We start from the raw sequence: 13,651 nt of genomic DNA, 5'->3' as shown, positions 1-13,651 counted from the left end.
TCCCCTCCAGGTCTTATGTTTTATTTCCCAGTGCTAGAACGATGTTGTTCAACAGTTTATCTTTACATTTGCATAGGACAAAATAAAACCACATATCTGCTGTGTCTTTTCGTATCCCACAATTCACTGCTAAGTTACAATGGGGGAAATAACATAAACCCTGATGTAACGACCTCTCAGATTTAATAGTTTTGCCTGGCAATGCAAATGCAAGAGGGGGGGACCCTGTTAACTGTTAAGGCACTGTGTCAGCAATGCTGGTTCTAACTGAAAGGTGGCTTGTGAGTGCCAATGCAGTGCCATTGTGCTTAAGACTGAGCACAGATTGGAGATATCTGATGTATATTCGCTTCAATGCACCCAGTAGGTGAGGATGCTTCACTCCTCTCTTTTGGAATGTTAAATACAGTGGTACCTTGGGTTGCAGACACTTCAGGTTACAGACGCTTCAGGTTACAGACTCCGCTAACCCAGAAATAGTACCTCGGGTTAAGAACTTTGCTTCAGGATGAGAACAGAAATTGCGCAGCAGCAGTGCGGTGGCAGCGGGAGGCTCCATTAGCTAAAGTGGTGCTTCAGGTTAAGGAGAGTTTCAGGTTAAGAACAGACCTCCGGAATGAATTAAGTTCTTAACCCGAGGTACCACTGTACTGGGATTACATGTTATGGCTTTCATTCCATACCAGAGTCGACTCTCTTTGGAATATTTCAAACCACTCTGAGAATCAACAGTAAACGGATCACAATTCTTTTGACTTCTTTCAAAATTCCTCAGATGTTTCCCCTGAGGAAGACCCCCTCCCCCCACCAACTCACTTTGAATCTAATCATAAGTGAAAGTTTGGAAGCATTTATGCACACCCAAAGATTTGTACACCATTATTGCAAATTGTCAACAAGGGCAGTTCTTTGGGTTTCCTTTTTTTTATCCTATACAATAGGATCCAATGCAAGGTAGGCATTTTGTACTGGGAAATAAACTTATTGCCCCCCCAAAAAAACAAACAAACAAACAAAGACAAACAAAAATTCCCAGGGGTGGAACTAGAAGTCCCAATGAGAATGGAATCACTGGAGTGTAGCATGCCATTATTAGGCCTGGTGATGAAAATAAACTTATATGTGAAATTTTTAAGTGACACATCAATCCTCTTTTGTAGGTATTAATGCAAATGTCTAACTAACAAAATCTTCAGAATGTCTTTGAATTTAAGACTCTTGACATACTGACATTCTGAGCATGTGTTTAGTTAATTTTACATTGTTGCTGAAATGTGTTGAGCAGAGAAATAAAACAGTAGTAGTAGTAGTAGTAGTAGTAATAATAATAATAATAATAATAATAATAATAATAATAATAATAATGCAGCTAATGGAAAAATAGTCATACTATGACACTAGGCAGGTAGAAAATTGTGAAAGAAAGCTCAGCTTATAAGATTCTGCCAAGTTCTGCCAAAATTTAAATCCAGTTAAAAGTTCATCACATCCACAATTCAATTTTCCTTCCAGGTTATCCAGACTATCGGTGCAACGGACAGAGATGACTTTGCAAATGGTCAAAGATTCCACTTTTCTCTGGACAACAGTTTCCCTTTGAATCCCAACTTTACGCTAAAGGACAATGAAGGTAAGTCACACATTACTCTGCAAGCAAGGCTTGGTTTTTGTCTGGGATGTCTCGTTGAACAGAATGACTTCTTTTCTCATAATCTTTTTTGTCAGTGGGTGAAAACCACCATCTGTCAGGGCAGAAGTGGTTTATATAGCAAAGACTTCATATTCATAACCTTTGCGTTGTGAATGATGACTATCTAGGAATCGTTTTGGAAGAAAATAACCTTGTAATATTTCTTCCCTGCTCTGTATTTTATTAACTTTTGTAGTTATTCTGCATGTTGTTTAAAGGTTTTTTTGAGAGTTCTGTTGGGTTATAGAGTTGTACTTTAGCTTCTTGCTTGGGTAACACTAAGACCAGAATCATAACACATATTACGTTTTTAAACATTTATTTGTTGCATTTATATATTACCTGTATCATGGATAAATCTTCTGGCAAGTTTACAAACATTATTAACAGTACAAAATGCAAAGCAAAGTTCAAAACAATGAAATCAGTTATAGTCAATACAAACTAGCATTATGAAAATAATCTAAAATCCAAATAATCTAAAACTAATAGACTGTGGCATAAAACCATATTAACTCTTAACAAGGGGATAAGAATCTGGTTCAAGAATTTAAAAGCAACAAACAAATATATCTGTTATTATTAAAAAAGGGGGGTGAGAATAAAAATATCTTCACCAAGCATCTCCCCTGCCCCTTCAGCTAGTCAGCGTTCTGTGCCTGCTTATTCTTCAATCGACTTTTCCTTCTCCATTTTGGTTTTTGCAGGTGAGTCTATGAACAGCTTTCACATCCTTCCCTGAAAACATTAAAGATAGCTTGCATATTCGTTTGTTTGTTTATAACATTTTTATCACACTTTTCAGTCAAACAGGCTCCCAGAGCAGCTTGCATACAATCAATAAATAAGAGCCCATTCCCTACTCATTGCATTAAAAGCCAAGATACACATCATTAAAGGAAAGGGGGATGGGGAAGGCAGGCAGGCAGGAGAGGCAACTCAGGCACCAATTGTTAAAGTTATATTGAGTTTGAAGTTGAATGGAGCTTCTTAGTATAAACCAGGAAGAAGAAGAAGAGTTTGCACTTGATATCCCACCTTTCACTCCCCTTAAGGTGTCTCAAAGCGGCTTATAATCTCCTTTCCCTTCCTCCCCCACAACAAACACTCTGTGAGGTGAGTGAGGCTGAGAGACTTCAGAGAAGTGTGACTAGCTCAAGGTGCATGTGGAGGAGCAGGGAAGCAAACCTGGTTCACCAGATTACGAGTCCACCACTCTCAACCATTACACCACCTATCCAGACAACATAATCTTCTGTACCTTATTTATAACTAGGCCATTCTCTTTCTTCATCCTCCTTTGCCAGTCACACCAATCCATTCTTCCTCCTTCCCAGTTTACTTAGTTAAAAACAAAACAGCTTTTAGCCATTCTGTGGCAATTGAATTTCCATTGATCTGGCGGCTTTGAGGGCACTGTCACATTCGGATTGCTTATTTGTTTCCCTAAATATCATTGGACCTCTGGCAAACCGTGGGACTACCCTGAATGTGCCAAGGAGTAGGTGGTGTGATTTTTCACTACATTTGTTTAAGCACACAAAGAGTTGAAGCAAAAAAGAATGAGAACGATAAAAAGGTTAGGTCCAATTGTGGACGACTCTGGGGTTGCAGCGCTCATCTTGCTCTATAGGCCGAGGGAGCCGGCGTTTGTCCGCAGACAGCTTCCGGGTCATGTGGCCAGCATGACTAAGAATTAAAGGCAACTGAGAGATCCAAAGAAGGGCTTTTAGGGTTTCTACTTTCTTAACCATTCAGGCATTGCATTTAGTAGATCAAGATGCAATTAGACCCTTCCCGAAAAAAGAATTTGAAACAGTGATAAAAAAATTGTGTATTTCAAAAACACGTGAGTTCTGTTTATTGGATCCTTAAGTGTGTGGAGGGCTTTGCTGTTTCTTTTAAGGAATACAAATGTGTGCAAATAGCTGAACCCCAAAACACGAGAACCTGTCAACAAGGTAAGGTTTGTCAAGTCTCACCTGGAAAATGTTATAAAACGAAACCTAAAGATACAGGTATATAATACCCATCTTTAATCATATTTTTATAGCCTAAATCAGTTGAAAGACTTCATGCAAATAGTGTTGGGCAACAAATTAAAATTTGCCAGAAGGAAAGACACAAAGCAGGATCTCCCATGTCCCCTTCTCCTGGCATTTTATGGTAATATGTTTTTTAAAATCATCGGATTGTGAATAATAAATGAACAAGTATTCTCCAAAGTGCTCTGGTATTCACTTGCCATAGCTCTACCATTATATCTCTGTTGCTTTGGGAGTTCCCCCAAAGTCTTTATTCAATACATTTTCCAGTACAGTAGTTCAATATAACTAGTGTGAGATAAACATACTCTTTGGCATGGAGGAAGAGAGATACAGTTGCCCTAGGTGGACTGTGGCTTTTGGGGAATCGTGCTTCCAAACTTTTAAAGACTTTGTTGCATTTCAGGCAGATGTTATCTGCAAGCTCAAAGTTCCAAGATTGAAATTTATATAATTAGGATCCTCAAGCTGAGGTGACTTGCATAACCACCTAACTCCATGTGAGTCGAGATTCATGTGGAAATCTGTCTTTCTGGCCAGGAAGTCAAGCATGTGCTGATGGGCTCGTTACAAAGCCTAGTTCCAGCTGGCAGGTTTAACAAAAAAAGTCACACTGATTCAACCCTGTTTGAACAGGGAGCCAGGCAACCATGTCATCTTAATTCAGTACCTCAATCTTCAGGAGCTTGGGGTTCTTTTCTTCCAAGATTTGCATTATTCAAGAAAATATGCCTTACTATTTGGATTGTAAGGGCAGAAGAAATATATTTGACAAGCCTGCTCAGAAGATACTTGGCTGTATCTAGACCAATAAAAGGTCTATGGTACCAACAGTGATAGGTGCTGGATTTTTTTTTTAAAAAAATATATTCATGAAGAATACTCATGTCAGAATATAAAATAGTGTTATAGATTTGGCAGGATCCACCCTCCCAACCCTAGAAATTAATAATGGGTAGGGTTTTAATTATTTGGAGTATTGAAGGGAAGATTGGAGGTCACTGGAAAAGTACAGGCTAAGATTCCTTTCCAAGCCACAGCCTTACCTGGGATAGGGATTAACATGCAAAAGGGGGTTGATGGTCTGGGCAGACAAAGTTTGCCATGGTGGTGGGGTGTGGGTTTGAAGTGACAGGAAAAGAGAATTTTTAATAATTGTGCTGGGAAGAAGAAGGAAGAAAAAGAAGACTGGGATCCATATTGGACAGGCTAGCTGAAGGCTGGCTGGGAAAGATAGTTTAGACTTCAGGGCTGCACCTCTGTGGGAGACAAACCCCTACTGAAATGACCATGCTGTAAGATCTGGACTCCTTCCATGCAGACTGAAGGTGTAAATAGGCGAATAAACCATATTTCTTAAAGCTGCAACAGTCTCCACCATGTCTCAATTCTCCAAAGGAACACAGACCCTGGGTGAGTGTCTGGAACCCCATGGACTCTTGCTGTCATTCAGCAGAGAGAGGGGGAGGCACCCAACTTCTATAACAATATATTCTCACCCAGAAATGTTTCTGCTGAGTATAGTGAAGTGGCAGAGTACCAGTGGAAAGACAAGACAGTTTATTGAATACTAGGGCTGTGAACAGTCCCCCAGTTCTATTTGACCTGAAACACTATTTCTGGGTTAGTGGAGTCTGTAAACTGAAGCGTATGTAACCCGAGGTACCGCTGTATTTATTTTATCCTGCAAATATCCTCACCCCACCTCGATTTGACAAGCTTTCCCAAAGCTTTTTATTAAGCTCTGGTCTTCCTAGATTCCTTCAACCATTATAGTGTTACAATTGCCAACTTCATCTTTCAGATTTTGTTTCATTGTGTCTCAAACTTGCCTTGGGATTTTAAAAAAAGTATATCCTTTCCATCTTTTGTGCTTTTCATTTCTTCCCCCCACTCCACCCCACCCCTGGCTTGGATTTTCATCTTCAGAATATCCTTTTCCCTGTCTGTTGTTATCTGTTCCTTTGTCTCATATCTGCCTTCCCATTTTCATTCTCTCCCCACCCTTTGGAGCTTTGCAGCTAATCTTCTGTGCTTAAATTCTTTCATCATCGCTTGACTGCTACTCATGCCTTCTGTGTGAATTTAAACTTTATTCCACCCAGGCTCACTTTTTTCAGCTCCTGCAAAGCTTGATTCCACGTCTTCTCTTTTTAAGTCAGCAGGTTTGTCACGGCTGCTGTACCCAAATGTAATGGGTCACTTACTCTTTTTTTAAAAAAATATTGCTGCATGGGGCAAAGAGGAGGCCATGCTTTCCTGATCAGCTGTAAAAAGACTGCCTAGCATGGCAATAGCCAATATGGTGGCCTCCATATCTTGGGCTCCATCTCCATCACCCTCAGCAAGCATTGGCCAGTGATGAGGGTGATGAGAATTAAAACCCAATACAGTGGTACCTTGAGTTACATACGCTTCAGGCTACATATGCTTCAGGTTACAGACTCTGCTAACCCAGAAATAGTACCTCAGGTTAAGAACTTTGCTTCAGGATGAGAACAGAAATCGTGCTCCAGCGGCATGGCGGCAACGTGAGGCCCCATTAGCCCCATTCCAGAACGAATTAAGGTACCACTGTATATAAACTCCCCACCACCTCAACTGCAACCTACCAGCTGGGAAACTAGCACAGCAGCTCTGCTCCACTGAGTGGTCCACTTCTACCCATTATGAAGCAACTCTACATTTAATTTGATTGGTATCTGTCTGCATTGGGAGCCTGCTGTGGCTGTAGAGACCAATACAGGAGAGAGATGTTTTGTTGCATCTGAGGCAGATGAAGACATCCAGTTGTTCTGCTGCCGATGCACCATGGCATTTCCTCTCTTTTTGCTCCTCCCAGTGGTCATTCATCTTCTGGTCACTGCCTGTCTGTTTGTCTCCAGGCACTGTGGTCATCTGCAAGGGATTCCCACATGGTTGGGTTGATGTTGCCATTCTTGAACTATAAAGACATTTATCCAGGAGCTGTAACCTTCATTTTTTAACTCCCTCTTGGGACAAGGAAGGAACCACTCAACATTACCTTTTGGCAACTCTATGTAACTATAGGATATAACGATGCACCTTTCTAAGTATGTTATCAGCAGTATGGTGTATATATTTCTGCAGGGACCATGCTTTCTTCCCATTCTTAAACTGCTCTGCTGGCTTCATTCATTTGAGCTGACCTACGGTAGAATGAAATTCTGAAGATCACGCTGCAAGCCTTTCATGAAGTCACTCTTAAATAGTATAGCAGTCATAAATGCCAGTCTATTCAGGCTCTCATACTCTTTATTAGCTTGGAATCTAGACCAATAGAATCTCATTATAACTTCAGGGGGGAAATGGTGTTGGAACTATTAAAGATTTTTCAGTTAGCCGACAGTAAAGCAAGGAAGTCAGACCTTGCTACTACTTTCACAAAATAAAACAAGAAGTAAGAGTAAGGCGACAAGGGGCTTTTATACTTTTAAAGCTTTTAAACTAGTTTCTCTACATCATGCTGTAGCAGAAAAAGATAAATTCCTATGTTGTTTTTTTCTACTTCGGGTTAGATTTTTATGTGAAATGTACTGTATAGACAATGATACATGATACAGTATCTTTATTGATTGCAAAAGTGTGTGGATGTGATATGAAGTCACTTACCAGTCTTTTGAATCAAGGCTTGAAATGAAACCGTGTGCAGGAAAATCAGAACCAGGGCAGATCTTGCCTGCCTACTCACAAATTGCCAAAAGGTTCTCCTTTCAAATCAGTTGTTCGGGAAAATGAAATCAGTGCAGTCCATTACCAGGACTCCAGCCCCATAATGCAAGTGATTGGTGGGGAAAAACAAAACCAGCAAGTGTTGATCAAGGCAGAACTCAAATATGGGCCCAGCGAATAAGCTAGCTTGCCAGATTTGAAAATCACAAGAAGGCAAGCTCCATGGGGGCGGGGGATGCTTCAGAAATTCACTCCTTTTGAAGTTTGAACTGAAGATACACAATAATGGTAGAGTTGGACTGAGGGTCATCAAGTCGAACCCCAGGCGATGCAGGAATCTCAACTAAAGCATCCATGTCAATCACAAACAGCTACCCCATGAATTTGCAAGTGCGAATTTTGTGATTCACTATTTTTCACAGTTCTACAGATGCAATTGTGCGTGCCTTAGCTGTTTACAAATAATAAAAATATGGGGAGAGGAGTAGCTGCCCATGCAGATATCAACATTTGTGGTATTTCACTCTTGCAAATGCATAGAACTATTTTTTTTATTTTTATTTTGCATGAGCATAATACCAGTGTTGGCATATATACAGAGAAGCAAAAATGTGATTGATATCTGTACAATTCTCAATAGTAGTTGAGCGAAATCACCTATTTGAAGAGAAACTAAAAAAAAGAAGTCTGTGATTAACTTTGTATGCCAAGAAAGCAGAGCCATTGTTTTTAAAAAGGCAAAAAAAAGACTGCTTCCTCCACCCTTTGCTATATATGTAAAAATAAAAAAGGAATCCAGAAAGAATAATATTGCTTGAATTGTAATCTTATATTAGAAGTGGATTGACTTTTACTCAGTGCCCTGATTTTAAATAGATGCAAATGGTGTGATGTGACATTGTACTGTTGTTCATTGTCCACAGCTGGGGGAATAGAGAAGAGATTCTACCTTGTTGAAAAGGGTTGTATGAACTTTTTCACCAAGATGGATCCTGAGATTGCCCCTTTATTGCCATGTGGGCTACCAGCAAGTCTGTATGGGTGATGGAATGGGGGGCATGGCATAAGACCAGAATGTTGGGAGGCAGTTGGAGGGTGGATTGTGGCTAACAGATTGAGGCTGAATCCTGACAAGACAGAAGTACTGTTTTGGGGGGACAGGGGGCGAGCAGGTATGGGGGACTCCCTGGTACTGAATGAGGCAACTGTGCCCCTGAAGGACCAGGGGCACAGCCTGGGAGTCATTTTGGACTCACAGCTGTCCATGAAGGTGCAGGTCAGTTCTTTGTCTAGGGCAGCTGTTTACCTGCTCCATCTGGTACGCAGGCTGAGACCCTACCTACCCACAGACAGTCTTGCCTGAGTGCTGCATGCTCTAGTTATCTCCTGCTTGTACTATTGCAATGTGCTGTGTAGGGGGCTACCTTTGAAGGTGACCTGGAAACTACAATTAATCCAGAATGCGGCATCTAGACTGGTGACTGGGAGTGGCCACCGAGACCATATAACACCGGTCCTGAAAGACCTACATTGGCTCCCAGTACATTTCCGAGCACAATGCAAAGTGTTAGTGATGACCTTTAAAGACCTAAACGGCCTCAACCCAGTATACCTGAAGGAGCATCTCCACCCCCATCGTTCAGCCCAGATACTGATTTCCAGCTCCAAGTGCCTTCTGGTGGTTCCCTTACTGTGAGAAGTGAAGTTACAGGGAACCAGGCAGAGGGCCTTCTCAGTAATGGCACCCGCCCTGTGGAACGCCCTCCCACCAGATGTCAAGGATCTGACTTCTAGAAGACATCTGAAGGCAACCCTGTTTAGGGGAGTTTTTAAAGTTTGATGTTTTATTGTGTTTTTAATATTCTGTTGGGAGCCACCCAGAGTGGCTGGGGAAACCCAGCCAGATGGGTGGGGTATAAATAATAAATGATGACGATGACTAAATGCAATTATTAAGATTACTCTGACTTGCTTTCTCTTCTTGTAGATAACACAGCCAGTATCCTGACCAGGCGGAGGAGATTTAGTCGGACGACTCAGGATGTGTATTACCTCCCCGTGGTGATCTCTGATGGAGGGATCCCTTCTCTCAGCAGTAGTGCCACCCTTGTGATACGAGTGTGTGCGTGTGAAAGAGATGGGAGGGTGAGGACCTGTCATGCAGAGGCATTCCTCTCCTCTGCAGGATTGAGTACGGGGGCCTTAATTGCCATCCTGCTGTGTGTCATCATTCTCCTGGGTAAGCCTCTCTCAGAATTAAATACCGGTGTCCTTTCCGTGGCCTTCAGATGATCACAGAAACAATGTGGCTTTTTCAGTATAATGTCATTCTGAACCAGGAATCACTTGTGATAGGAGGTAATTAGAAATACAAAGCTTTGATATATTTTTTTATATTAAAAAAAAAAATGGTAAAGACTTTAGCTAAAATTAATAGGACCAAGAAGCCTTTAAAGCAGACAGCTGAACTGCTGGCATCCTGTGGAATTAATTTTGCAGAGGTCACTAAGTAATTAGCACTGCTGATCTACCCAGGTAATTTGGTAAGATTTTCAGGAACCAATTAGAGTTGCATGTCCAGTACTCTTGGGGGAAGTAATAAAAAGAAGAAAGGAGAAGAATCTTTTTGAAACAGATTCCTCTGCCAGAAGGACTTTCAGGAATGTATGAAAGCCATTTGCTAATTATCTCTGTGGGATGAGCTGATAACGACACAAAGCATCATCAAGAGGGGCAAGGGACAGTGCAGGCAAGAAGATGATTCTATTAGATAAATGTCCTTGGAAATGCATTTTCTCTGAATACTTTATGTGCTTAGATTTATCTGAATAGTACCCATTAGCTAATATTCCCTCTCATTTGGCTCTGACTCAACCTGCTCATACTGTCTTTACATGTATATTTGCACACTAAACAGAGCTTAAGAAGAAAGTCCCTTTGAAGAACAAATGTTGCTCACAATGGGATGAATCTATAATGACCCATATACTAATATTGTTAGAAATTAAAGAAGTGAATCTTTATCCAGATAAAGGAAGTTCTTCAATGTATGACATTATTCTTAAATATCTTCATTAGCAATCTTCATTGCTTCCGTTCTCCAGGGAAGTTTTTATTTTATTGTTTGAAATTTCTGATAAGGAGCAACCCATTTTTGCTTGCCCCCCCCTAATTTTTTTATAGTCTCATTAAGTGATGTTGAAATCCCTCATTCCCGCCATGTCCTCATCTGAGTGGTTTTGGTCAGTGTCCATTTTACAATTGCTTATACCCATTCCCAGTGGCCCCAATCCTGAAAAAAAAAGAGTTAGTTATGCTTAAGTTCCAAGAAAATTTGTGATAATTAATTTGCGGCAGCCTTTCATCTCTCAACTGTAAAAAAACAAACAAATCAGATTACCCCCCCCCCATTAATACCTGTGCACAAATTATTAATGTGGCAAGTAATATCATCCTAACTTGTGAGAAAAGATCATTAAGATTTAGACCTATTTAGATATAATATTATGTGTTTTGGGGTGCTAGAGTTTGTGGGTGCCTGGAATGAGTGGGTGCTGGTGTTTGATCAATGCTTGGTGCATTAAGAGGGGCTGCCAGACAGGTTTTCCCATTCAGGAGATCGCCTGGGAGAAGAACCATCAAGGATAAGAAAGGGAACAGGAGAAGAGCCATTAAGAAGCAGGTATAGGCAGATATAGGCTGCACCAGACAACAAGCGAGTGGGAGCCCCTCCTTCCACTGAGCAATAGTTGTCAGAAGACAGTGTGAGAGTTTTTAGGAGGTGAAAGTTTCAGGATTGCAATTTGCCTGATGTGAGCTGGGGGGGGGGGAGTGTCAGTCTGCAAGCAGAAAGTTGGGACAGGGGACAGAGGGTCATGGCTGATTTCTGCTGGCATCCAAGACTTCGGCCATGGGAGAACCAAGAACGCTCTCAGATTGTAATGCTCAGGTTGCATATATGTGTAAATGAGCTGTATATGGTAAAGACGCCATGGTCTCTGTTGTGCTTCATTGTCCAAATGGAAACACAGACCCTGGTAAGAGTGCCTGGAATTCCCTGACATCCCACACTGAAGTGGAGATTGGGGATAGCATGTAACAATATTATTAGGATCTAGATATATTTAATTATGGAATCATTGTATACACCACTGCTACAGCTTTAATTTATTGAAAGCAGGTATTTCATGTCTATCGACCTGTCAGGCAAACTTCATCTCGAGAGCAATAATCTTTAATTCTTTTGGTACATTCATAAACTTAAGTTTTGTTGATGGTTGGTGGGGCTAATTTTAATCACTAAGTGTGGCACATCAGGGCAGACTTGGTTATTTTATTCATTCATTCATTTCTTTTTGTCCTAGTGTGTGACTAGAATTGAGCCCATAAAGGAAACTATTAAATATTGCTTTCCTTTTCACAATTAATGGTAGCATTGAGTGGTAAATTATATTTTGATAGTAGGCAAATTTACTGAAAAGGGTTCCAGTCATATTTTTTATTTCTTCTTCAAGGCTGTTGTTTTGGATATGTTAGTAGCAAGTAAAGCAAATGTTTCTAAGCACGAGAAAGTGAAAACTCTCCCAGAGTATAATAATGGTTAGATATTTAAAATCTGGAAAGTAGCCAGAAAGGGGGGGGGGAATGACACAGATAAGGCAAGCTGACGACAGGAGAAGGATAGATTATTCGAAGAAACTGAGAGATTCTTGGCTGATATTTGTTGGAATATGAAATATGGGTCTTGTCAAATTCCAGAAAATACGTTGATACCCTGTAATTAGATTATGTAATATTATGGGGTGGGGGGGGGAGAGAGATTAGTTTAACTTTCACTTCTTACAGTATCTCAGAGAAGAACCTATATGGGAAGTTTTGGTATCATGCACATTTATTTCACTTTAATCAGTTAATGAATTGATAGATGAATCTGCTAAAAGCTATATGATTCATCAGCATAAAAAATATCATTTAATCAGCCAGCAGCCCTTCTAATCTGCTATCTTGAATTTTCTCAGCAATAGTGGTCCTTTTCATCACACTAAGACGCAGCAAAAAAGAGCCTCTGATTATTTCGGAGGAGGACGTCCGGGAAAATGTTGTTACCTATGATGATGAAGGAGGAGGTGAGGAAGACACAGAAGCTTTTGACATCACTGCCCTGCGGAACCCATCAGCTGCTGAGGAACTGAAGTATCGGCGGGATGTGCGGCCTGAAGTCAAACCCACCCCCAAGCATCCCACTTCATCCTGTCTTAACAGTATAGATGTTCAGGAATTTATTAAGCAAAGATTGGCAGAAGCAGACCTCGACCCTAGTGTGCCCCCATATGATTCCCTACAAACTTACGCATATGAGGGTCAAAGGTCAGAAGCTGGATCTATCAGCTCCTTGGATTCAGCCACTACACATTCTGACCAGGATTATAATTACCTTGGTGACTGGGGACCAGAGTTTAAGAAGCTAGCGGAACTTTATGGAGAAATAGAATCTGAAAGAACAACTTAAATTCTCGTTATCATTCCTCAAATACGGAACATTTTAGTTCCCCAAGCAACTTGGAGACATAACGACAGCAGTGGTTTAACAGCAAACAATCTTTATCTGAATATATTATAGAAATACAGTACTTGGAGCAAACTGATGTACACAGTTACTGTAGAAACAAGTGCCCTTTTCACATTTGAAACTGGGTTCTTCAATTGGATGGAAATTTGGAAGAAGAAACAGAAAAAGATATGCCCCAAAGGAAAATATTGTCCCTTTGTGTATATTTTTAATTGCTCAATAAAGTCTGTGGTGCAGTATCAGTAACGATACCCTAAGTAAACCAAGCAATGGCCAATATTACTTTAATATCCCTAAATATACCCAGAGCTACATTGAATCTATAGTGATGCCTACTTGTGAGAAGAACAAATCTTGTTTGGATAGTTGAAATAATGTGTCTAGCTCTGTTTATAAGTTTAGAGGGGTTAAGGTAATGATGGGGAGAGGTCATTTGCTTCTGTTGTAATACATCCCAGGAATACTACTTCTTTCAGAAGGGTGTAATGGAATTGCTCAATTAAGTGCCATTTTAGTGTCTGCCCATACTAACACCCATCTGAATTTTATTTACATGCCAACATCTTTCTTTTTTTTAATAATATTTATTAAATTTTAGTTTAACAATAAAATACATAGATAATAACACAATCTTTTCCAATATCCACATTTCAT

General features: G+C 40.4%; 1 protein-coding gene across 6 annotated transcripts in view; it reads left to right on the top strand.

Moving 5' to 3' along the window:
- The window catches only part of CDH18 (cadherin 18), a 639,311-nt gene extending 626,044 nt beyond the window's left edge, over nucleotides 1–13,267 (top strand). For all 6 annotated transcript variants that reach the window (XM_079984961.1, XM_079984957.1, XM_079984956.1 and 3 more), the window contains 3 exons: nucleotides 1,513–1,630; nucleotides 9,416–9,667; nucleotides 12,447–13,267. In XM_079984961.1, coding sequence (XP_079841087.1) covers nucleotides 1,513–1,630; nucleotides 9,416–9,667; nucleotides 12,447–12,937 — 861 coding nt within the window. In that variant the 3' untranslated portion in view covers nucleotides 12,938–13,267. The remainder of the gene's footprint in view (nucleotides 1–1,512; nucleotides 1,631–9,415; nucleotides 9,668–12,446) is intronic.
- Nucleotides 13,268–13,651: the final 384 nt, after the last annotated feature.

Source organism: Podarcis cretensis (genome assembly GCF_951804945.1).
Source record: "Podarcis cretensis genome assembly, chromosome: 7".
Lineage (NCBI taxonomy): Eukaryota > Metazoa > Chordata > Lepidosauria > Squamata > Lacertidae > Podarcis > Podarcis cretensis.
The sequence above is the reverse complement of the archived record's forward strand: the minus strand, read 5'-3'. Positions and strand labels throughout refer to the sequence as shown.